Source organism: Mauremys mutica, chromosome 21 (assembly GCF_020497125.1).
Source record: "Mauremys mutica isolate MM-2020 ecotype Southern chromosome 21, ASM2049712v1, whole genome shotgun sequence".
Taxonomy (NCBI): Eukaryota; Metazoa; Chordata; order Testudines; family Geoemydidae; genus Mauremys; species Mauremys mutica.
The window spans coordinates 7,436,530-7,462,762 of record NC_059092.1 but is presented as its reverse complement, the minus strand read 5'-3'; the positions used below and the strand labels follow the sequence as shown (position 1 = coordinate 7,462,762).

At 46.3% G+C, this 26,233-nt stretch overlaps 1 protein-coding gene across 4 annotated transcripts in view; it reads right to left on the bottom strand.

Annotated features, from left to right (window-relative positions):
• Positions 1 to 26,233, bottom strand: part of DVL1 (dishevelled segment polarity protein 1) — a 169,524-nt gene that overhangs the window by 17,706 nt on the left and 125,585 nt on the right. For all 4 annotated transcript variants that reach the window (XM_044996561.1, XM_044996557.1, XM_044996558.1 and 1 more), the window contains exons 5-7: positions 11,186 to 11,324; positions 1,549 to 1,642; positions 392 to 461 (exon numbers count right to left, since the gene is read on the bottom strand). In XM_044996561.1, coding sequence (XP_044852496.1) covers positions 392 to 461; positions 1,549 to 1,642; positions 11,186 to 11,324 — 303 coding nt within the window. The remainder of the gene's footprint in view (positions 1 to 391; positions 462 to 1,548; positions 1,643 to 11,185; positions 11,325 to 26,233) is intronic.

Sequence of the window (26,233 nt, the reverse complement as noted above, 5' to 3'; positions counted from 1 at the left end):
TCCTCCTTACCCCACTTCTAGGAGTGAGAGGAGAATTCCATCTCCAATGACCACAGTCATGGCTTATCCTGCTGTATCTGCCATGAAGATCAAAAATCTGAGACAGTTATGGTGTGGATTATGTTATATGGACACACATCCACTCTGAACTGGACTGAGACCCACCTGCTTCATTTGGCAGTCTGGACAGCTGTCAAAATGTATGCCCCTTTAAGTCAACAGGAATCTTTTCATTGACTTCTAAAGAACTTTGGATCAGGCCCTAATTTAAGTAGCTCAGCTATTGTATCATGCTAAGTCTTGACCTTAATAGTAAACAATGAACATTTACAGCACTCGACAAACAGAATTAAGAATAAAAATAAACAACGATGCTACAACATCAGCTTACCCATATTGAGCGTGACAGTGATGATATTCAGGGACATGGTTGAATCCGTAATACTGCTGAATGAGGATGACTGGAAAAATAAAAGAGAGGCTTCATCAGAATCCCAGCTTTCAAATGGTTCAAAATCTAGCAATGAAAATAACTAACTGGGAGCAATTCATTGGGAGCAACCAACGGATCAGATTTGGACCTTTCTTCTGTATTGGAACCACCTAGGAACCCATCATGATTTATTGAAATTGATTCCTTATTCATAATTCTTCAACAAATGTATTTCACCCAATGGTTGTTTGAAAGGGGCTCATAGCAATACTCAATAGCAGGGATTCTCTATTTGAACGGTGCATGCCAAGTCATGTGGTACAGTTTCGGATCAGATGACCTAAAGAAAGTACTCTTGTCGCATAGATGTGCATTTGCATGCGAGTCCTGGTATTCCCATGGATCAAAGCTCCTTCCCAACCATCCGTGCAAATAAAACATGACCCCACAAAAGTTTGCAGAAAGGCAAACAGAAAACGGGACACACACGGCTAAATCGAAACACTATCAAGGTTCAACAAACATGTTTGAGAATAGCTCTTCTGTTAGCCCAGTTCTAGCAATAAGAGCTTAACATATTCTGTTTCTTTAAAGCCCCCGGGTATATTTTTTTTATGAGAAGCAAACAAGTGCCTGATTAAATTATAATACATCCTCAGAGTCACTCCGGTGCAGCTGTTGCAGCAGTGTCCCAGAATGGAGTGAGACACAATCCTTGCAAGTTGCTGAGTTTTTCCTAAGAGCTGAGCATCCTCTGCTCCCGTTCAGGTCAATAGGAGAGGATGATGCAGGCCAAATACCCAATACTGTAGTAACCTTGCCATTGGCCCATCCTCTTACTGAAGACCGTGTCCTGACTGAGGCTGTCCCATGGGAGCACGTGGCAGAGAGAAGATGGGGCAAGAAGCAGGGTCACTCAGCATCAAAGGCAGAGGTCTGAAGAAAAACAACAAGCTGTGATAATACTTCAAGATTCCTAGGTTGAGGACCTGTTTCAAAGCCTATAGGAGTGGACAGGAATCTTTCCACTAGCTTCAGTAGGTTGTTGGCCAGTCCCATAACCTCCTTCTACCACACATTGCGCTCATCAGAAACATGACCCACCCCAACCTTACCCTGTCAATCTGGCGCATCCTTTGTTTTCTCCTCCTGCGTTTATGCTTCCGTATGAGCCGGGACGAAGTACTTTGCTCTGTGGAGCTACTCAGCCTGGGGAGAATTCAAAGCACAATTCAGCTGCATAAAAGTGAGGCCATTTTCAACTCTCTACTCTGCCACAAACGGCCGATGCCTGAAGATCCAGGAGGAAGCAAGAAATGTAGGCCCCAGCAATTGGCTCACGATGCGCCTCCCTCCCTCCTTGAACTGCCGCTCACCCCAGTGTGTTCGATCTTGGTCTTTGCCTAGCAGCATGCACAGGGCAGTAGATTAACTGTGACAAGGAGGTTACAGGCTAAATTACAACATGGATTAATGAGAATAATTTACTATCTTCCTCCTCTCCGGGAGCAAGAGGGAATTCAGCCCCCAACTTGGAAACACAAATCCTTCTGATTTAACCACCCAAGGTCACGGATACCCAGCATTGCCTAGTACTTTGTGGTGGTCCTGACCCCATTATCCAATGAAGAAAAATGCACACAATAAAGACAGCTGTAGGCCAAGCAATTATTTTAATCTCTGCTCTGAAAGGCTCCAGCACAGAGAACCCTGGAGAATCACGTGATGCTACATTTTGAGAGCCCTGGAGGGAGAAAGCAAGATCCTTGTCAGCATGCTGCTATTCCTCCATGCAACTGGAATCCCATGTGACTAGGAACTTAATGGGGGCCTCATAGCTAAGGGAATAACTTTCTCAAATAGTTATGCTTGTTCCGATGGCTCCTCAGTCCGTGGGATGGAGAAAGTTACGTTGCCACGGAGCGATTTATTTATTTTTGTTTCTATGATTTTTGAAGGCACTGTAATCGCTGAGCGTCACATCCACTCATGCATTTTTCTTCAGAACTGCTCGGTGAGGTAGGGAAGTTGTATCATCCCCATTTTACAGATGAGGAACTGAGACCCGAAGAAATGAAGTGACTTGTCCAAGGTCACACAAGCAATCTGTGGCAGAGTCAAGGACAGAACCCGGATCTCACAAATCCCAGTCTGGTGGGTAACCACAAGAACATCCTTCCTCTCTATTTGTTACTCTACAAATGGTTAAGAGAGACAAAGACGATGCTATATCTTTAACCAGCACAACATAGCAGCTACAAGAGCAAATGGGCGGACGCAAGTCCCTGCTTCACATACCTGAGCAACAGGGACCCTGGACCTGTTTTTCCCATGTCTACCTGGCTCTGATCTACAAGATTCTGGCCACATTCAAAATGCTGGAAACCACAAGAGAGGACAAACCCTGGAAATCTCATGAAGGGGCCTGTTGTCATGAGAATCCCCACACGCCGGGAGTATCCAACTCGTGTATACTCTGCGAGTGAATATTGGGGACGGGAACCTCATGGAGCTGGAAGGTTTGTGAATCTCTCGATTTATCCTCGGAGTTCACAAAACTAATTCAAAGCTTGTCAACATCAAGCACATGCTTCCCCGCAGCCAGCAGGGCAGTTCCATTTGGAGTGGCAACAGCCTACATTTTCAAAAGCAAATAGTGATTTCAAGTGCCTCCATTACTGGCAAAGCCCACACACCACTTAAATCCTACCTAAACACTCCACATATGGTACAGTATGGCTTCCGGGGTGCCTAGATCTTGTTGGCTGCTCTGCATAGGGGTCAATTTCACATAATGTCCATTTTGCCACCAATATTTTTCCCGATTGGATTTTCACTCTTCTCCTCTTTCCTCCCAGAATCTCTCCTTAGTAGAGCATGAACCTAAGTGCGTTCAAGACTGAGCTGAATTCTCCAACCCACAACAATCAGGTGGGCTTGAAGTCCAGTGAAGTGAGTTTGCTTGAGTCCAATGAACCTGCCTGCTACTTGAAGAGAGATTCTGGGGAAACTTTCCTGCTTGGACGCAAGTCAAACAGCAAGATTCCTGGGAAGGCTGCCGAGTGAGAGGCAAGTGCCTTTCTTAGGCTGATAAGAGTAGGACTTCAGTGCTTCAATAGGCAAACTAACCCTGTGCCGAGACTTCATTCCATGCTGTGAGCCCTGGGGAAGGGGTGAAGTCCAGCATGACTCATGGTGAAGCACACATTAATCTTTCTGTTGACTTTCATGCAGCTGGGTTGGGCCATGAGAGAGAAAGAATGAAACACACGGCAATTTTTATACTGTCATCTTTTTCTGATTATAACAGCTTTAAATAATTCCCGGCAGCTTTGCATCATGTAGTTGATTTTCAGCGTCTGTAACGATCAACCGAAGCGTGCAGTAGTTTAGAAGGCGCTGCTCTAGACCAGTGTTTCTCAGCCTTTTTTAACCAGGGACTGGCTTGCTGCCTCCCTGGACCATGTCAGGGAGATCTCAGGGACTGGCGCCGGTCCACGGGCCGGTCGTTGAGAAACGCCGCTCTAGACAACTCCTAAGGAGGGGGATTCTGGTTTGCAAGGGACACACAGATCGCAGGACACATCCCAGGCAGCTCACCATATTATTTGTTTGGTTTCACAGTGCCACGCCAAGCAAGCCACTGGCTGCTGTTTCCCATTGTAAATGGCGGGCTCTAGGTTAGAGATATTGACAAAACGCACATGCCATGCCACGCCTGAGATGTCAGATTAGGGAGGGACTCCTCCCAGGAGCAGAGAGCTCTTCTCGCAGACAAAGGTTTTGTCTGGACAGGAAATTAAAGGACCAGTTGGCAGAAACATCAGACACCTTCAAGACCCCCAGTTTTGAGGCAAAGCCCAGTTTTGCCTCAAGTAGCCTTGGCAGGGACCTAGTGTTGCTTCCAACATTTCTGACATAGAAGCATCTTCCAGCCCACTCTCTCCCTGTCAATATTCTCGTTATCACCAGGCACTTCCAGTAAACAAACCTCCCGAGCTGCCCATGCTGACAGGTTGTGCCAATTCCTCCCCTCCTGCTCTGAGGCACATCAACACGGTGCTGCTTAGAAACACAAAGAGCAATTATACCAGGGGTTCAATCGGATTCTCTCTGGCAGGCTGGACTAAAAATATTTGTCTGCAGTAAATCTGGCTGGAAAATGCAGCTGCTCTCTGACTTTGTGAGCACTTAGAAGTGACGTTTTAATCCCCCATCAAGTCAGGGACTCAGTGTTTCAAACATAGCTTTGATATATACAAGGGTAAAATTAGCTACGTTCCTAATTGCTCTGAAACCAATTAAAGATGTCCTGATTGTAACTTGTAACGGTCCATTGCTAAAATACCAGCAAGATGGATACATCTTAGACACTGGTCTGATGCAAGGGATGGTCAAGAGAGTTTGGCTAAAATATTCTCACCAATTTGTAGTTGGCTTAACTTTTTCTCCTATTTTCTCTGCTCCTTCTGCAATTCTGGGCTCCGGCCAGGGCTGGAAGTGTAACGAGTCATTAGCATGGTTTGCACTTGGGTCTTCCAGGTCACAAGCTAGACTTCTACCTTTAAAGCTTAGCTGGTGGCTAGTGGCAGGCTGTTATTTTCTAGTGACCCAGCCACTAGGTGGCAGTCGCATCAGACATGTTGCTAGTGTTACAGAAGTAGAGGTGCAAAAATACCACAAGAAAGTGAACAGAACAGAAGGAAGAAATAGCAGAAATCTGGAGAGAAAGCCTGTTTCCCATGAGACTTAGAGGTTCTACAGATTCAAAGAGGTCTGAGAACTAGCATCCAAACTCTGGGTCATTATTCAACCCAAACTGTCAGATCTTCTTAGAGGTTCTTCCACCAACCACCATCTTATACATCCTTTATTACTGATTTCTTAAAGACTAATGTACCTTACCCCTTCGGACTTGCTTACCTTTCATAATTATATCGAAGGAATTCTGAAGGCATAGGGTAAATTATACCTTCTCAACGGAGACCATGTCAGAGCAGAGTGTGGTTATTAAAAGCGTAAGAAACCGATTCTTACAAACTGAAGGGAAAGGGAGACAATCTGCTTAACGATTTAGAAAGATGGTTCTGTAACCCTCAGGAAATTCCAGACATTCACTCAAAGCATCCAATTGGCTCGAAAGTGCTGCGGAGGTGGTATCTGATCTGGCCAACACCACCACCCATGTGTCCTACTCTCTATGCCACAGGAGCTAGGCACTCTGTTATTATTTATTTGCATGATGGTAGTGCCCAGGGCCCCACTGATTTAGGCACTCTCTAGACAAACAAAGAAGACAGTCCCTGTCCCAGAGAACGTACACTATATGAGAGAGCGACTATAGGGATGAGCCTAGATAGAGGGATTAGACAGAAAATAGGCAAACTGAAGAAAGATACTTGCATATGTGTACGGGTGATGGCAGTCAGAACATTTTAGCATCACCTGCAGGCTGATTCCACCGTCAACTGCACACTCAGCATCTTCAAAAGGATACACACCTTTACCCTCCCCATGTACCTCGGCAATCCTGGATCAAATGATACTAGTCTGCATAGGGAGACGTGGGCCTCATGTGGGAATCTGGGTTCCATTAGGATATGCACCTCTCTAAATGCTGAACACTGTCGATCTGTAAAAACGGAACTGGATATCCCACAGAACAGACTTTCTTGAAAGATTTCTGGCACTTTTGTTTCCAGCTGGTATCAGACTAAGAGGAGTCATGTTCTTTTGGTCTGCAGTATTTCCGGTTTTACTCTGCATCAGAAACCAGGAGTTGGGGTGCCGGGGAAATCAGACCCACAAAAGATCTCAGTTCATATTTGGTTCTAAAATACAGTCCATGATTTGGGGCAGTTTTAATGCGATCCAAATTGGCTCTTTCACTCTTTGTCTTTCAAAATTCAGGACCACATCTTCAGCCTTAAGACACACTTCCCTGGGCTTGCTTTCTGGCATCCTTCCATCACAGATGAAGGGTGTTAAAATGGTACTTGCAAAATGTATGCGAAAGAAATGAAAGAAGAGAAATTTATCCTGAAGAATGCTACAAACGTGTACGCATTTAATTCAATTAATTCTTGATCCCTTCTTGTGGGAAGCTGGGCAAGGTTTTAAGCTGTCTTAATAACCTTGGGTGCAAGTACAAGGAAAGCAGTCGGTCTTGGCAAGACTCCTAGATGATGTAAAAGCATGTTTGTAAATATCAGGCTCCACAGTCTCTGCAATTTCTTTAAAAAAAAGTAATTAGGGAAAAAATCAAAGGAATCAAACTTATTTCCTCTTGCACGTTGCCATAACATTTTAGCCATCTCTTAAGTTCTTCTCGCCAACTTTTTCATACCTGTGTCCTCAACAGAACTGCTGCTTACTCCATGTTTCATCAATAAAGAAAATATATATTACAATTACATAGCCAGTCATACTCATTTGCATTTCTGTAGCACTTTTCACGTCCAGTATTTCGCAAGTGCTTTACAAGAATTAATTACTTAATCCTTACAGCATCCCTGGGAGGCGGGTAGGAATGACTACTGCCATTTTACAATTGGACAAAGAGCGTGACTTGCCCCGGGTCACCAGGTGTCAGTGCCACGCCAGGAATAGAACCCAGGAGTCCTGACTCTCAGTCTCCTGCTGCAACCACTGGCCAAAACTCCTTCTGCACTCCTCAAAACTGAAAGGCTATTAAAACTCTACCCAGAGGTTATAAAATGAGGATAATCAATGCAATCTGCTTTCTCCAAAGAGGAGGAGGGGGGGAGAAATGGTAACGATAGACATAGTTTGCGAAAAGCGCTTCAGAAAACGTTCTTTCATTTGGTTCTTTCATGCAATAGACTTCGGCACATCTGAAGTCAGTGCAGTTGGAATTCTCGCCACGCACGATTTTGACCACATTAGAGCTAAGAGTTCTTATTAATAATAATTATAGGCTGCTGTCAAAAACCTAGCTTCCTAATAGCCTTTCGTTTTCCAACTATTTACAGTCTTAGGGGGAAGGAAGAGAGACTTTAGAACAGTACCTCTTTATTGAATGGATGACTCTCCAGCAGCTCTGTACTCAATATATCACCCATTACCTGCAAACGCCACTAATTTTACGCTGTTTAATGACTTGTGTACTATACCCCATTATATCACATTGCTTTAAAGGCATTTTTTAAAGAAAACAAACAGTTTTTCGTATCTTTTTCCCACATCCCAGAAGAAAAACACCAAAATAAATCAGAAGATCAAAGTCTGAAACTCCCTGAACCATAAAAGAGAGTGAAATGGCTACTGTCTGTAGAGAACCTGAGACAAAGATATGCCAGCACTATTTAAAAAAAAAACAAATAAAAGTCTCCTACCATATAAGGCACAGATGATACATGAATCTTGGTGTAACAGGATTCTGGTTAAGAAAAGAAACCTAAAAGATGCTGTCGAAGTGGGGAACTGTACTGCCTTGAGACATCCACTCACTGAAACAAAGCCCCCCTCACTAAAACGCATCACGGCTCTCACTGGATTGGAAATTAACCAACTCTGCTGCACCGCTCCAAGTTAAAATCAATCAAATACTCACAGAGAAGTACCACAGAAAGTTCACCTCTTCCTCGTTGTCACCACCATAAAATCCTTTACATTTGGATTCTTCTCTCCGTGTTGTCCCCCTCACCTGCTCACTCCCCACTCTCAACTCGGCCTCCAATACGAGAGTTTGCCATTAAACAAACTTACCCCCTTTCGCCCTTTCCCCGGGCCCCCATCCCCAGCAGCTCTGGAGCGTGTTTGGTTTTCTATCAGGCCGTGTTTGCCGGTGAAGAAAATTCTCCCCCCACCAGCGGAATCTCTCATCGGCTTGTGAACATCGTCTTTGTTATAGAACAACATACCTTGGAGCATTCCATTACGCTGCTCTTCCTGACGCGCTAGCCTGGCAGCTGCTTTGTATGCCAAGAACTTCTGCCCTCGCCTAGAAAGGAAAGGGCCCTTGGCAGCAGCTTCTAAGAATTTCTCTCTCGTCTTGGGTCAGGTGCAGAGAGTTTTCTTTATTAAAATATAGGACAGGATTTAGCTGGGTCGAGCACGCTGTGCTTCAGTAGCCACCCTGACTGTGCTAATCCTGCCCCACTGCATATCTTGCTGCCATGGAAATAATTCATTTATTTACAAGAAACAAAATGAGCTGCAAGGCTCTCTTGGGAACCCTAAAGGTTTTAGGAAAGCTTAGAATGGATGAAGGTTACAGGCAAAGGGCCGGATTCTGCAAATCATTTAGGCACAGGGAAGGCTGATGGGCTTACTCGTGTGTGTAAAATACTTGAGGATTGGTCCCTGCATTTCCACATGTTGGCGATCCATGCCCACAGCTCATATTTGCACAAGGAATTTCCATTTGCATGTGAAATTATCAGTTTTGGCTGGGCGTTTTTCACCCAGACTGTGTCTTGCAAGCACATATTTTTCAGGTCAAAGCAAAATCGGCCAAACTGTCAACAGGTGACCCGGTGGCCCAAACGAGCATGCATGTGCATGGACAAATGGGCATTCTGCATTACCCATCTGAAAAACCTCGCCCTTTACATGTGTCAAATGGAGCTGAAATTAAGGGGGATTTTAGCAAATTAAAAATAACTGAGGCCCCAGTTCAGCAAGGCACTTAAGCATCTGACTAGCTGCAAGCCTGCAAATAATTCCTCTGAATTCAATGGGCTATTCATGTGCTTAAAATGAGGCATGTGTTTAAATACCTTGCTGAGTTGGTATTTTATCCTCTTTTGTTTGCTTTTCACCTTAGAAACAACAGGAATATCAAGTTGTGTCTTTCGTGGTTTTACGAGAGGCCTCCTTGGAGTACCAGAGACCTGGAATGGGCTTTTTCAGAGGACGTCAGCACAGCTCTAGATACAGCATTTATAGCTACTTGCACTGGGAAACCAGGAAAGGGAACAAGAAGCTGGTCTTGCAAAAGCAATGGTGAGTTTTGTTTTAAATCGTGCAGCAATGGAGTGGTAAAATCATAAAAAATATACAGAATTAGAATACGAACGCCTTGTCATCCTACAAACCCTTTAAGGAAAGGCAAACATAACCAGAGACAAAGCGAGAGTGCTTTGATATGGAAGATCATTTTGAAAACATCAAGGAGTATTTCCCAACTACTCCCAGTGCCCTGGCTCCGGGAAAGATTAATTAAAATGCCCGTATAGATATTTGGCAAAACAGGCCTTCTTTGTAATAGCATTATTTAGGATGAATTCCTCTACTGCTCATCGGGATCATGGAATATGTAATTCAGCATTAATTAATGTCTACTTACTTGGAAGATATTACATTACAATATTCACATCATTACTATGGAGTGTTTTGCAGCTAATAACAAGCCAAAAAACCCCAAAACATCTGGTACTTGAGGTCTGCACAATGTTTGGATTTCAAACTGTAGCCGTCCTTGCTCTGAGGACACAGAGCAGAATAGCTGTTACAGGCATGGGATGTCCAGGAATTAGAGTTGTTCCTTAATTGGAACACTCACCTTCAGCTACAGGGCAATTTGGCTCTCGGTCCAAACTTCTCAACTGGGTCCCATCTCTAGTATCCAGAGATGAACGGTAAGGAGTAACCAGTAGGCCAGTGCTCAGATCAAAGTAAAGAGCAAATAAATCCCCCATGGATGCATCCCCAGAGGTCCTCCATTTGGTTTCAAGAAGGGCCGCGGTGTATTCAGACAGTGGAGTATTTAGGCTTTGGCAGATCAGACCATCTTAGGAGGCTGTGCAGAGAAGGGAATTCTCCTCCTGCCAGATACTCCCAGCCATGCATCCCCACTAAATGGGATTAATGTCCCAATTGGTCTCAAATGGGTTCCCTGGGAATTGCAGCGAAGCAGACTCCCTGATTAAGTGGCTCCCAATTAAGCAGCTGGTCCTGTCTACCAATCGACTGAGCAGTCAATATAGAGCAGGCGCCATTTCAGACTCAACGTCCACTGTAGTTTCGCCCTATGATAAGAAGGTGCCACAGCACTGGGGGAGAGGCAAATGCTGGGGTTTTAAAGGACATGATAATACTTCTTGTTGGCCCCTTGACTTGGAAACTCTCCCGTCTCCTCCTTCAACTCCCCAACAACCCACGTAATCCAGAAAATCTTCCTACCTTGGGCCTCCCCACCCTCCCTCACTCGAATGGCTGTCCCGTGACTGGTCTTTGTCTTCCACTGCAAACCCACAGGGGGTAGGGAGGGAGTCTTACTCCAGGTAAAGAGCCTGGTAAATTCACAGTGTTCAACAGGGGCTTTGCCATGAACTCAGAGTATGGGCAGCTTGTTGGCAGGCTTCTCCAGGAGAAAACTGGGAACCAGATTGTGACTCAGTCAGTCTGGCCCCTGGGTCCCTCTCCTTGCTCCAGGCAGGGGATGTGATTTGCATCAGTCCTACACCTACTGCAGACCAGGTTTCTCCTCTGTACCCGCTCAGCTGCACTGGCTGGCAGCACATGTGGGTAGGTGATGTGGAGACCAGGCTCCATCTGCTCCCGAACTCTGCCCGCTGCCCACCTTTGCAGAAGCTGCCCCACAGAGGCTGATTTTCCTCCCCCACACCCCACTCCAAGCTGGTGATGAGGACAGTGTGTGTAAGGGATACCTTACGCTCCCTTAGCCCGGTGCATAGCTAGGGTCACAGTCCGGCCCTACACAATTAAAAGCAACACAGTAAATCTATCCTAACTGCTCAGCATCAATTCCCCACACCGGCTCCCTACCTGCTTGTGTTATCGTCATCATCAGAGTCAATGAAGCTGCTGGACTCCAGCTCGCTGCTCATCATGGTGGAAGAGCTGTCGTAGCCGGGCGGGTGCTCGCGGTGCCTGTCCAGCTTGGGGTGCCCATTGAGCCTAGGGACTGCGGAGAGAACAGCAGGAAATCAGGCCTGAGGCGGAGAGAGGGTGACAAACGACTGCAGTGGCATGAAGGTGCCAGGGATGGGAGCATGAGACTGACACTAAAAACAACCAATTCCCAACACCCTGGGAAAAGGGCCCATCTTGAAAACAGAACCACTCAGTGTTTGGATTTTAGTCAACAGCTGACAAATCCTCCCCCCATCTACCCCCCTCTGGCTCATTCACAGACCAGCTTTAGCGTTCACAGGGAGAGTCGTACAGGGGTTAGGGCAGACGGGCTGCAGGTCAGGACTGAGGTGCATCAGCAGAGCTCTGTGGGGAGCCCAGCAAGTGCTGAAAGTCAGGACTGAGGTTCGTTGGCAGAGCAGCACATAGCACAGGGGTGCCAGGGGTTTGGCGCTTAAGCAGCAGGGGAAAATGTGCACTGCCCCGGTGTGCACAGTGCTACCAACTTCTCTCTCAGACACAAATCCGTACGTTCCCCCATGCCCAGTCAGGTTCCACCCCCACACACCCAGTCAGGTTCCCCACAACCTGGGCAGCACAACTACGTCGCAGACCCATTGTCTTGGCCTTTCCATATGCATAAAATATATTGGCACATTTTCTTCTGCTAACACGGCTCTGAGTATGCAATCAGAGTGCAAGGACTTTCCTGTTCATCTTCCCTCCGAAAGCGTACCCCATTTACCTGAATGCACCGGTGGCTCCCTCTGGCTACAGAGGCACTCAGGATATCTCTCTACAAAACAAACTTCCTCTCTCTGTTCTCCCACTCAGTCACCTGTCACTAAAAGACCCTTGACCTAAGAGTGATACAATTTGCCAAGAAAGTTCTTGTCCTAGACGCCGGAAAGGCTGTTTCTGATAAGGCACCCGGTCAAGAAATCAACAAACTGGACTTCAAAGCAGAACTGACTTTTTAAAGCACGCTTTCTAACCCTTGGAATGCCTTCCCAGGTACAAGCAGATTATACAATGGAAAAGCTTCATACCGAAAGAATGATGGTGCCAGGAATATACAAACCAGGGGGCAATTATTATATCCAGGAAGAAACTTTCACAGCCTAAGACTTTGCATAAGTTTTGAAGTAAGATTATTTGAAAAATTACAAGAAGCAGCATGGACTAGCAGATAGACACAGGACCAGGGGTTGAGAGAGCTGGTTTCTAGTCCCAGATCTGCCACCCTTAACCTTGCTGCCTCAGTTTACTCATCTGGGAAATGGGCATCTGACTACTTCCCTCCCTCCTTCCCAGGGGAATTAATTGTATAGCACTTTGAGATCTCCAGACAGAAGGTACTCGAGAATTACAAAGCACTATTATTCTCTGTAATTCAAGCCCTCCCGACTGTAAAGCTAGATAATCAAAGTGCTGTGACAGTAACCGAGCCGATTACTATCATGTAGTAGTCATGTAGACCAGCCCTTAAATAGGCTGGAAACTAATAATTTGTGTGTATATTGCACCACAGATGATGAGGTAAAAAAGTTCAGTGGGAATCCCCCCCCAAAATAGCCTTCTAGTTCTGGATTTAAATCCAAACTCAGGGACCAAGCAACTAAGCCTGTATATCCCAGACTCAACACAGACATACGGGAAAATAAAGGGAAGTCAAATTTTGCCCCTCCCAGCCTGGACCATAGGAGTGCTCAGGCAAAAGCTATTCTAATGATTAAGCAGGTGGCCTGGAAACAGACACACCCGTCTCTCGAATGGTCACTGAGGAAGTAAAGACTAAACTGTGTTATTTCTTCTCACGGGGAATCGGCCAACTTTGACCTTTGTCAGCCAAAGTCAAGTCATCTGTTCTACAAACTCCCTGAATGTTCAAACCCAGCATCTCAGTCAAGCTTTAAGAGCCGTTTTTTTCTTTCACTGGGGCTGTCATCCGTGACAAAACAGGAGGAGGAGAAGGAGAAAACTTTCCTGATTCTAAAGCTGAGAAAACAGTGTTCTGGCCATCAAATTAGTAAGTTTCACACAGCTACCAAACTGTCCGTTAAAACCACAGAGAATGTCCTTGGCTTAGGCTAATGACCAGCCTCCTTCCTGGGGAATGAGTGAATAGTTTTAAATCCAGATACAGTGCAGTGTAGTGGCTAGAGCAAATGCCTGGAAACACTAGTGGCCTGGGTTCTGTTCCCAGCATCAACGTTGCTTCATCTCTCTGTGCTTCAGTTTCCCGCATCTGCGAACTGGGGAATGATAAACCACTTAGCTCCTGCTAGGAGGGTTTTGCGGCTTAATTATTGTCCATAAAGTCTTGGAGACCTTCAGATGGGAGGCTCTAGAGAACTGGGAAGTTACGTTGTATCACTGAGGCTGAGCGACCCAAGTTATACCAACATCAGCACTCCCGTGCACAGCACTGTGGCGGCAGGAGAGCTTCTCCCGTTGACATGGCTGGTTCACGGAGGGGTTTTTATTATGCCAATGGGAGAGCTCTCTCCTGTCAGCATAGCACGTCTTCACCAGATGCACTGCAGTGGCCCAGCTGCATTGGTACAACTGCGCTGCTGCAGCACTTACGTGTGTAGACATGGCCCAAGAAATACTCAAATCCCATTGAGAGTCAATGGGAATTTGCGTGGCTAACTTCCCATAGGGGCTTTTGAAAAAAATCCCATCTTAAATCACCCAAAACATGGGCATCCTCCTAAGCAGGAACCTTTTATTGCTTCCCTTGTGCAAATGCAGAAGGCAGACTCCTGCCCAAGCCTGTTCAGGTCCAGGAAGGAATGTTTTCATTACGGGTCCGGAGGGCAGGGTAAAACAAAACAAAACAGAAGCACACACAAAGGCTTCACTGCTGAAAGAAGCCTATTCTGTTGAGGGGAGATTTAAAGTAATCGCCAGGCAATCGGAGTCACCATCAGAGCTCCCCGATTCCGGCGACTTGGTAAGACAAGAGATGAGAAGTGAACCTGAGAGCTGAAGAACACAGAAGCGCCTTAATCCGTTTACAAGAGAACAAAGCCATGCGTGAAGCTTTCACTGCTGGGGCTCGCTTCCCGTTTCCTGACATTCCTCTCCACGCCCAGATGTTTCTTGCCCCTCAAAGACCCATCCGACGTGCCCATTCCCACTCCGCATTCTGAGGTGCTCTTCCCCCAACTCTGTCTCCTAAGGTCTGCTCTGGATAACAGTACGGAGCACTTTGCATCCAAGGCTCTCTCAGCTCTCTACAATGGACAGCATGAGCAACTTCATTCCGCAAAGCCCAATCCAGCAAAGCACTCCAACACGATTAACTTAACTTTACTCATGTGCTCAGGTCCCACGGGAGTCAATGGGGGCTTAAACATTAAGCACGTGTGCAAGGTCTGTGCTGAATCGGGGCGCACATCTCCAAAGGCAGTTAGGCGCCTAACTTCCACTGGATGGGATTTTCAAAGGAGCCTAAGGGAGTTAAGACACACAAATTCCAATGGAATTTAGGAGACTAAACACCTTTGAGGATCTGGGCCTAAATGACCTGGCCCAGGGCAAACAGCGAGTCTTTGTCCCTCTTTGGTGTTGGCTTCGTAGTGGATTCGATGCGCATCTGGTTAGCAAAAGCTGAACCTGACACTACCCGACAGCTGAGGAGCCAGGCAGATGGATTTATAAGATTAGCTTCACAGCTTTGCAGTCTCAAGGCAGCATTTCCAATCAGGCAGGTCAAGGCAGCACCTCACTAAGGCAAGGTGTGTCTATTGACAACAAACACTTGTCACAATGCGGGAGCTGAAGTTGAGGGGAAGAGGGAAAGGGTTTAGGAATAGACGGTTGGACCCAATTTTTACTGTGCCGATCACGGTTGGTGTGGAATACCTGTTGGTTCCTTTTAATAGGACTGCATTTTTAATTTTGGTAGAGAAGGGAAAAAATATCCATGATTTGGGTTTGTACTTTGGTTATAAGACCACATAAAATAAATACGTACCCTGCCAGGAAAGAGGGTAGGAACGGTCCATCAGATTCTGAAATATTTAATAATCTCTTGCGCTAATAATTCCTCTTTGAACGCTTTGCTGCGCTCAACCAACAATGAGGCTGAAATGTTCAGAACTGCTCTGATGACTATTTATTGTTTGTGTTTGCTGTAGTACTGAGAGTTCACAGGACTGCATCAGGGTCCCATTGTGCTGTACAAACACAGAGAAATGGCCCCTGTCTTTGTGCAAGGGATCTCATTAGGGTTGGGAAGGATGGAAAAAATCTACCGCAGCCTTGGGGTTCAGCAGCTGTTATAGTAACCAATACCCCTTCTCACCTCCACCCCATATGCTGGGGCTTAGGCCAGGAATCCACAAAGATCTCCTTGCACTCAAACCTCCTGTCCTTGCTGTTGTGCAGACTCCTGGGGACGAGGTGAAGGAAAAATCATGAAAATGAATAGCAACGTGATTGCAATAGCAGAACCTGAACACATCCAGCAGCTGGCGGAGAAACGCAAGAGTGGAGGTGGTCACAACGCCAGCAGATATTTGCAAATCAGCCTGGAGCTGGGTCTTCAGCAAACACTGCAGATAAACACTAGGATTAAGGAAACTCATCTATCATAATCCATCATTCTGGGTCAGCTGAATCTCCGTGCTGTGTTTCTGTCTGAACCGGCTGCTAAGGATTCGCCATTCCCATTCAGAGGAGGACTCCTGGACTTGCCAATAAACATCGGGTTTCCAGTTTATTTTATCAGCTGTGCTGGATGGGGCACCCTTATTGTGCAAACCAAAATACTGGAACACATGGCAGCACTCGGAGCGAAAGAACGGCTTCTCCTCACACCCCCAACGCCATCCCCGGGAAAGTCAGGTTACCAGGAACTGGCCAGGGGTTGCATGAAAGACAGAGTGGGGGGTCAGAAAAGGCTTGAGAGGCCCCGTCTACTGGTTAGCCTGACAAGGAATGATAGGAAGCAGGTTCTCGCATTATTATTGCGGCAACTTCCCAACTAAGATGGGGACCACATTGCGCAAGGCACTGTATGTACACACACACACACACACACACACAGCAACTGTCCTTGCCTCGAATAGCTTACAATCTAAACCGACATGTCAGACGACAGGTGGGAGAAAGGCAGGACTATTATCCCCACGTTACAGATTGGAACTGGGGAACAGAGGAGGACTTGGTCTCACAGGGACATTTGCAGCAGAGCCGGGCACACAACCCACATCTCTCAAGTCCCAGTCTGGTGTCTTAAATATGAAACCACCCTTCCTTCCCCACTTCCCTGTGCATGGGTTAGTGGGAATTGTTGAGTGGGATGGGAAATTCCATAAGGGAAGCAGGCCCAGAGGGAGGATATTCAAAAATGGGCAAATAGGGGAGGAGAGGGATGCTCCTAAGGCAGGGAGAGACCCAGACCACAACCCCAGATCCAACCACCTCTGGGATCCAGCTCTCAATTGTGTCTTGAGCTTGTTGGTATCCCCAAGGGAGGGAGAAGGAAAAGAAGAGAGCGGGTTGAAGAAAGGAAGAGTAGGTAGGCTGGTCAGTCAGGGGCCGAGGAGACCAGGAGGGCAATGAAAGGATTTCAGGGACAGTCTCCATTTCCTGACCAGGGACAGCAACTCCCGCTGCCGACTCCAGGCCCTGGAACTACCCAAAGCCACACACGTTAGCATATGGCAGAAACGCAGCCACTGGAGGTAAAACCCACTCTACTGGACACTCTTTGGGGCAGGGACCATCTTTTTGTCCTGTGTCTGCACAGCCCAATAGGGTCCTGGTTCATGACCGGGGCTCCTAGGTGCTACAGTAGATGAGGAAAATAAAACTGGTCTCCCTGTTGTCTTGTCTGTGTAAACCTTGTCCTTCTTCAATCCAGTTCAGGCTTTTCTATGGTTCCTATAATCTCAGACTAAGTTCTGTAGGGCAGAGCATGTTCCCTATTCAAGCTTTGCAAATCACTGGGGAAATTTCTGCCAGCCCTACTGCACAGTGTTCTGGCTCACCCCAGTGTAGTGCTGTCGCACTGTTTAGCTGAGTAGCCCAACAAAACCCACCCTAATGTTGAGCCCTAAAAAATGTCTAAGTCTCCATCCATTTCAGCAGTGTTTTAAGGGATATAAACCTCTGAAAACTGGGGCTAAACAACAGAATGCCCCAAAATTCAAAAGATCCTAGCTTGAGCCATTGGGCGCAGAGACTGTTTCCCTGATGTGCGCGCACAGCCCCTAGCACAATGGGTCTCGGATCTCCAAGTAGGCCCCCTCCGGCACTACGGGAATAGAAAGAATCTATCATAGCAATGTGGAGTCAATACCCAGACAAGAAGAACCTATAGCAAAGCCATGGGACCTCCCAAGCCACCTCACCAGATGCAGACCCAAGACAGAGCAGAACTGCTTGCGAGAGCTGACTGCATATCATTTGCTGACAACAAACGGGAGAAAAGTCTTGCTCCCTCTGAAGTTTTGTTGTTGGCTGCAGCTTTCCAGGTTCACTAGCTGCCTCCTACTTTACCATGGACAGACTGAATCACTTTGTTCTTTCTGAATCTGAAATGTCTATTGTTCATACAGGAGCTGTAGGTAAATTAGAAGCAGCACGGGTCCAAAACACTAAGCCCCAGGAGCCCCACTTTATACTTCCCCATTAGACAAAACCCCCTTTATTATTTTTGTTGCCCTCCCCGAGTTCCCTCTGCTATTCATCGGTTGCAACTTCTAAAACCAATCCCATCAATGGGAGCGGATCATTTCTATTTCATTGGGTGGAGCTGACGTTAAACAGAGCCCTGATCTTAAAAACAAGCCCCCGTTGCGGAAAGCTTTCCCAGCTCCAATTGGCTGGAGCACGAAGATCACATACAAGCTGCGGGGCCAGAATTTCATCTCAGGTACAGGGGTGCGAATGGGAGATGCATCTGGCCAACAGGCTGCACCAAAAGGAGAAAGCGTATTTATATTCAGTTTTGATGATTAAGCATGTAGCTTTCGAGGCCAGTTGCATTTGTCGTGTTCCCCCTTCCCCTCTGGTTGCATAACTGTTCTCTATTTTTTGCAGCTGTAGGACCCTGTGCATAAGTTTGGGCTGCCCCCGGCACTCATTACTCCATGTTCACTGTGGAAGCCCCCGGCAGTGACTAGATAGCATAGATTCTTTATTCTACTCAGAGTGGGTGGTCCAAGAGCTTTTACCACTGCGGGTCCCCTTTTCCTCTGTATAATTCCATCTTGTATTCTCTTCACTGCTGAAAACTCCACGTGTCATCACTTATGGGAGGGTTAAAGAGGGATATTTATCGCCTGCAACCTCCAAGCACTTTCTTAGCCCACACAGCTGGGAAGGACACTCACAACCGGGCCTTCCTCACCACACAGCTCCTCATTCAGAATGGAGTGTTTGTGAACAGAAAAATTCACTGGCTAAACTGTCCGTGAGCAGATGGTTATATCATCCTTGAATTTGTCATTCAGAATTCTTTGCCACATAATGCTGGTGGATAATTCTGGGCCAGTGGCTCATTTGGTTTGCAAAGAAGATCCACCGTTCAAAATGCGAGGCATTTTGATTAGTCACAGAGGTCACGTGGCAGGGTTTTGTTCTCTCACTGGAGGAGCGTAGCTCTTAGAATCAGGTTTCAGGTGAGGATCCTTGCAACTGCAATTTGTTATTTGCTTCCTTTTTACACTCTTGCAACACTTGCTCAGAATTCATTGATCCCACAAACCTCAATGCTAATAAACTCACTCACCAGGACATCCACAGAAACAAAAACAAATGCTCATAGCAAATTTGCTTCAAAATTCAAGCTAATATTAATATGATTTTTTTTTGAAGCTGTCAGTGTCTCATTGTCTAACACTAGGGTCTGGCGCAGGCTTCTCGGCTACTCCTATAATATGGTTTTAAGCAGTATTTCTCTAAGAAAAAACTCTTATTTTCCTGTGCATTGCCTGGCTAAAGATTTATGAAGGATTACAACACAGCATGAGCACATTCTTCACTGCGATTATCTCGCACTCTGAATTAATATCGACAGGAGCGGTTAGCTTCGGCATCTCAGAATATCCCACGATTTACATTTCCCTAAAGTACCTGCTCGTTTTGGAGGCTATAAACTTGAAGCTGTGACTTGTATTCCAATCAAACGGACTAGGATAGCTAATCCCACGTGTAATATTTAGACTCAAACCGTTTCCCCATTCGTTTTCAGGTAAATAATTTATCCCAGAAAAACTCCATCCGTTCACAGCCATATGAAGAATTAATGGCCCACATCAATTTGCTATGCTCTTTAGTTCTCAAGGGGGGCTTTTCACATGGAGGACCATTCTAAAAGCAGGCAGAATTTTAACCGGCTGAGTGCTGCTTCACATACCTGAGGCAGACACACACCTAGCAGGGCTTATCTGTATACTGGGCAAGTTTCCTTCAAAGCTGTGACCTTCCAATGAAATACCAGTGTTTAAAAACCACAGAAGGCAAGTGCCATACGGCGGCTGCACCTGTGGTTAGCAGTGAAAGGGTTAAACATGGATCCATTTGCACTTGTTCTTAAACTTTCCTCAGTTTCCTGGTCACTTCGTTGGTGATCAGAGAGTCGCGCTCTACGCCAGGTGTTCCCTTTCACGGCCCATATTCTCTTTCCACTCAATCTTGCGGTGAAATCATAGGGTTGGAAGAAAGAAAACAAAGCTCTGGAAAGCAGCTGGGAGCAGGGGAGTGGGAGTCAGGACTCCTGGGTTCTATTCCTGCCTCGGTCAGTGCTTGGCTGTGACACCTTGGACAAGTCTCAATCTCTCTGTGCCTCAGTTTGTCAGTACATAAAATGAGGTGAAGCTGCTTCCCAAGAGATGTTTATAAAGCCCTTGGAGATCCAAGGCACATGCCATGAGAGTGCTCAGGGCTTACAGAGTAAAAATCTTGCCAATTGAGTTTGATGAGCCACTCCCCTCTCCCCCGCCCACCGTTCGCATGCTGAGAATGGGCCTCTCACCGCTGTTCACTAAACGTTTAATAGCAGGGTGCTGGGGCGGGTTATGTTTGTGCCAAGAGTACATGTGAATTTTTAGTGGGTGCACTGCCCCCCCTTCGTGTTAAACGAGCTCTTTCCATCAGATGGATACAGATGGGAACGTACAAATACTTAGCACTCACATGGGGCTCTCTCCCCAAAGGACGTTACAAACGTGAAATCATTTAAACCCCCAATACGCTGCAGGAGGCAGGTGTGTGTTATCACCATTTGACAGACAGACTGCCTTGGTTTCCCTGGCTAAAGACCACATGGCTACAAAACGCTCTCGCGGGAGCTGTAATCTGTTTGACCGCATGGAAGCCTCAGTTAAGATGGCTCTTGATACCTACAGTGATACACACGGGGCTGAGCTTCTGGGTAGCATCTGATTGGTTCCAGGGGTCTCGTCAGGGGGTGACACCACTTGTGGCAATGTCTCCTACTGTGACTGGGTCTCGGAGGGGAACGTTGCTGTTGCTGTTGTCGCCACCTCTGCTGCTGCTGCCTCTCCTGCCGTGGCCGGCTTCCCCCAAAACATTCCAGAAAGGTGGACGTGACCATGTCCCTGCCCACCCCGGGGCCCGTGAAGGAATCCGCAGTATGCACGTGACAGCCGCGCCGTGCAACTCAAGCAACCAAATCCAGAGGCACAAAATTCTCCGACTCTGTGCATTAAAAATCTCTCTACTCCTGAAAAGAAGGTGGCGTTCAGAGCTCCAGCTGGGGCATTAAGCGAATTCTTTGCCTGAAGACTCAGAGATTATGGGGGTGTGGGGGGAAATCTGCATGCTCTTCCTCCATGACATAATCCCAAGGATGCTTGTGCCCGAAGGGCAGCCAATCTGGTGAGCACTGTATCTTCAAGGGACTGGAGAAACAGAACATAAATCATTTGCATGGTTTTTTCACATGGCTGTTCCCTGAACATGCTTTGCACTCTCTCTTTCATGGATCATCTCTGAAGAGTCAAATCCTTTTACAGACACATTTTTAATGGGATCCCTAGAATATACGCTGTAGTCCTCTTTATCCAAATAAGCCACGCATAAGCACAGCTTTGGAATTTGCATGATTACTTTTTACTCTATACTCAGGCTTCAGGAGATTATGATGATTTGGGGATTATTATTTTTAAATTGTCTCTGATTTTTAATGTATTTTAGAAATACAGTTCAGGCCTAACTACACTGGCTGATTTTTCTATTTTAATATAGCTGTTTAAATTCTTTATTCATTTTGCCCGTATTAATAACAATAAACAATAGTTTAAAATAGTATCCTTACAGTACACGTATGGGGATTCCCTTCTTATAAATTTGTTCAGTTTCATGTACACATTAGTATATAACATGAGCATTGGCAGGTTGCTCAGACAAAATTCTGTCAATTACATTGGTGTAAATCTACAGTGACTCCACTGACTTCTAGTTGACAAAGGATAAAACACACAGACTGCTGTCAGGGATATTGTCTGTTTATAGTAGTGGAGGCATTGCTTACAATGTACAATAGAGCAAATTCTGGTCTCACTCCCACCAGTGTAAATCCAGATTAACCTTCAGTGAAGTCAACGGGAGTTTGGAATGTGTAAGGATCACAAAATATAGCCTGACAGACTTTGAGATCCTACAAGTTATGTCCCTGATTCAAGAAGTGACACAGCATGTGCTTAAATACTTCTCCTGCTAAGTGTGTCCTTATACCCCATTGACTTCAACAAGACTTCAACGTGTGCTTAAGTTATTTCCTGAATCAGGACACCTGAGCAAGATCGCACTTTCATTCTAGGCAAAATAACTATTGATTTCAGTGGGAACTTTGCTTGAATAAGATCTACAGGATCAGGTCCTAGAAATCAGTTATTTAATGCCACTCCTCTGGAGTCAATGTGAAATTAAGCATAGAACACCTTCTGTGTGACGGATTTTGAAGATGTTTGTACGTGTTTTATCTCAAGCTATACACCCTGGCGTTACCACCAGGTGCTCCAGCCCAGCCGTAAAGAGGCAGCGTTTGCTGAGGAACTGTTTCCATTCAGAAAATTAAGGCTCAAATCATCAGATAAACTTCCTCAGCTCCCAGAGACTCCAACTGGAGTGGCAGTGGCTCAGCTCCTTTCAAGCTTTGGCTCTGTGCTTATACCTCATTTCAGGGAGGTTTTCATATTCCCCGACTGCCTTCTTCGCTGACTGGTCACTAGGACACAGAGACAGCTACATCTCCTACCCCGGGGAGGACAGGACATTTAAAGAGAGCTCTCAGCTTTGTCACAAATCTCTCCAACTCCCTTTTTCTTTGTTTGCTTTTCTTTTTTAAATTACCCTTCAGAAGCAGAGCAAAGGAAATTGGGGAGGGGAGTGGAATATGGAGGTGCTAGTTCAACAGAGAAAAATAATGTACATTCTTGGTATCATAATTATTAATAGTAGCATGATAGCACCTAAAGGCTCCTATATGGTACTGTGCATGCTCTATATTACTGTGTATGCTAGACTGAAACAGATCTAACACAACTCTAAGAACTGTGATCTTATATCCTCAAACTATTTTTTCCCCATTTACAGTAAGTAACATTGTCTAGGTCTCTTACTACCCAACACAGTGACTCTTCTAGAACATGCAACTTACTGATTTCCCTGTGTGCAGCTCACTTCTTTTAATAAAATTAAAAGATTTAAGAAAATACCTATCCCGCTCCTCCCGCCACCTCTGCCTTATTTTTCCATTCATATTACAAGGGTTACATTAAGAGCTATATTTCCTAATACAAACATTTAAAAAATTTACAAAGCTTTTTACCTAAACGATACATGTTGTTGAAAACTCCCCCATTGTTTTTAAATTATAACATTTTAGCACCTCATATCGCAAAAGAGTTTTGGAAATATACTTTCACTTTTGACAAAATCATGGCCTTTGATCAGAAATACTATTTAAATAATCTTTCCCATGGGGTTTTACCAGAGCAGAGATCAATAATCCTTAACTAGAGAAATAGACAGTATTGTTCTGCAAAGCCATCACAACTGAGTTGTTGTTTTGTTTGTTTGTTTTTTTAACTATAAAGGATTGTTAGGATTAAATGTTTTTCAAAATGTACAACACCAAAGCAAGAGGGTGGAGAGCGAGATCTCTCCCTCTCTCTCACACACACCCCCTAAAACCCATCCTACATATTCACCCACCTCCTGAATTTGTCCTCCAACAGCATATACCAAAAGCTACTCACTTTAAAGCTCCTTCCAGCAATACGCTCAGTAAGCTGCTATATATACTTACTTTAAAGCACAACTTCTGCTGGCTAGACTGGGCAGAACAAACTTCAGCCTGGGCTTCCTAAGAAATCCTTTTTAAAATGCACACACACACACACAACCAAACCTCAGCGTGCCTAAAGACACCTGAGCCAGCGGATCAGTGAGACACTACAGTCAGCCGTCACTCTGCCTTCACTGTAGGCACAGCTGCATCACGGAGAGCCAAACCAATGAGGGGGAAGCTATGCAAATGTTCCGGTGATGTACTCTCTTCCTAGGGCCTCTGGCACACACATTGTGGCCCTGATGAATAATCCCCAAAGGGCAGTGCTGGGAAGCCAGGTAGACTTCTCTCCAGCAAGCGGCCGACATATGCTGGCCAACAAAGGGGTCTCTCGGGAGAAGGCACGTTCTCCTGATCAAAGCGACAGGCCGTGTGCTGCTTTGACAAGAGGAAAGAAACACCGTGTTTCTGCTTTCAATGGCGTAAGCTCGGCACAAAGCACGGCAGCCTAACACGCTTGCAAACACTCTCCTCCACTACCTCTGTACCCCCCACCACCGCGTCTGCGAAGGAAGCTAGAGATAATTCCGCCCATTATCCCTCAGGCTTGTTGAGCCAGAATAAAGGTGGCAGCAAATGGCATCAGCTCAACAAAGAGGCTGCCGGGATGCAGTTTGCGATGTCTTGTGTTAACTCGGCTGAAATCAGACAAAGATGAAATGGAAAAACCAAAGGAATTTCTTCGGAGTGCAAGGGGTGGGGAGGGAAGCAGAGGCTCCAACCATTCCTAAAACAACGGACAGGATAAGCACTACTTGGCAGCGCTGAGATTCCTCCTCAATGAAGAGAAACACCCCAAGGCCAGTCACATATGGTCGCTATTGACTCACATGCTTAGCTGCATAGCATGATGTTCCCCATACATAAACACCACAACAGGTACCGTTCAGCCTCGGTGGCTTTCGTTGTAGATTAAGGAAAACCGCCAAAAAAAGAAAGAAGAACGTCTCTCTGCAAGATCCTCCACTGCCCTGAATTCCCTTCCTGCCCCATCTCCCCATGGAGAAGTCGGGCATATGGAAAACTCAGGCAGACTTCTTACCTATCAAGGTGAAGCACACAGGGAAACAGAATCCTGGCTGCATGCATCACCTACGCTATTCAGGACTAACAAACTGTCCCCAAAGTTATACTTGGCACATGGATTCTTCCAAGGCCCTCAAGTACCATGGCAACGAATGTCATACACAAGCCCAAGGGGATGGATCGGTTAGATGGGTAATATATATTATCTGACATGACTTTATCCATCGCAGAGAGAGGTGAGGGTGGCTGCTCGTTATGCGGCTCTGGGGGCACAACACCTGGAAGGCTGCATTGAGTTCTGGGCACTGAAAGACGCTGATGTGACAAAGGCAGGTCAGAGAGGAGCAAAGAGTCTGGGCACTGGAGCTGCTGACTTACGAGGGAAGATGAAAAGAGCTAAATTGTTATGCTGCATCCTGTGGCTAACAGCCGATACCTATCGCCAGGGCTGAGCCTTTCCTCTGTGCCACGTTCAAGTAGCTAGACTTGGCCCAGAGCAAGGGGCAAGGAGCGGAGGAATCCTCCATCCCAGGCCGTTGAGGGGCAGTGGTGCCACTTGGTGGCCCCCATCACACCTGCTCCTGTGATAGGAACTGCCCAGAGTATATCAGACCCACCGTCCATCTAGTCCAGCGTCCTGTCTCTGGCAGCAGCTGGTACCAGATGCTGCGGAGGTGTCAGAACACGGCAGTAGCAGATGTGGGATAGCCTGCCCCCTACATTAGCCCTTCTCCTCCTCTCTAATAGCTAGAGATTGGCTTAAACCCTGAAGCACGAGCTTTACCATCCCTTCTGAAAAGTTTGTGAGCACTGACTATAGCAAGGCCAGCTATTCCTGTTCTCCCTGTCCGTGTCCCAGCACTTTTTAAGTCTTGCTAAGTCCTTGGCCTCAGGGACTACCCGTGGCAAAGTCATTCGGGGTTACTTCTTGACCTTCGCTGAGTTTGAACTGGAGACCCGGAAGCCAAAGGCCCCCCGCTCCCATTCCCAGCCTCCAGAGCCCATTCCGTCCCTCCGTCATCACACTTTGGAGGGCTCCCTCAAGAAGCGGCCTGAAAGAGAAGAGCTGCCAAGACTCTCCAGTAGGAGGCAGCAGACCCGGTAAATGTTTGGGCTCCGGTTCTGCAGCATCAGGCCCAGCACTACACAACTGCTGCATCTGGAGGTGCTAAAAGTCTGCCTTAAGCGCCCCCCCCCCCATCCCAAATGCAAACACAAGTTTGGTCTCTCCTACCTCTGGCCTTTCATTCCTTACTAAAAACCACCTCCTCTTGGGGAGCTGTTTAATTAATAGCTGCAACCGAGGCTTGGGGCCTGCGGACATTTCGGAGGGAGCAATTGGCAGAAGGGGTGGCTCCGTGGGCCAAAAGCTACGTCTATCATCGGGTTAGTGCAACTTTGCAATTGCCATCGGCTCAAACGTTCCTACTGCAAGAAACAAGGAAGCAAGGCATTAAAGAAATGTCTAACCGGTAATTGGTGTCTGTTTAGAACTGAGCATGGAAGTGGAGTCAGGGGCGATTATCTGAGCAACGCTGCGAGAAAGCAAATTTAAAAAGTTATTTATCTAATCAATTGCTCACTTGCAGGCGGCCTGC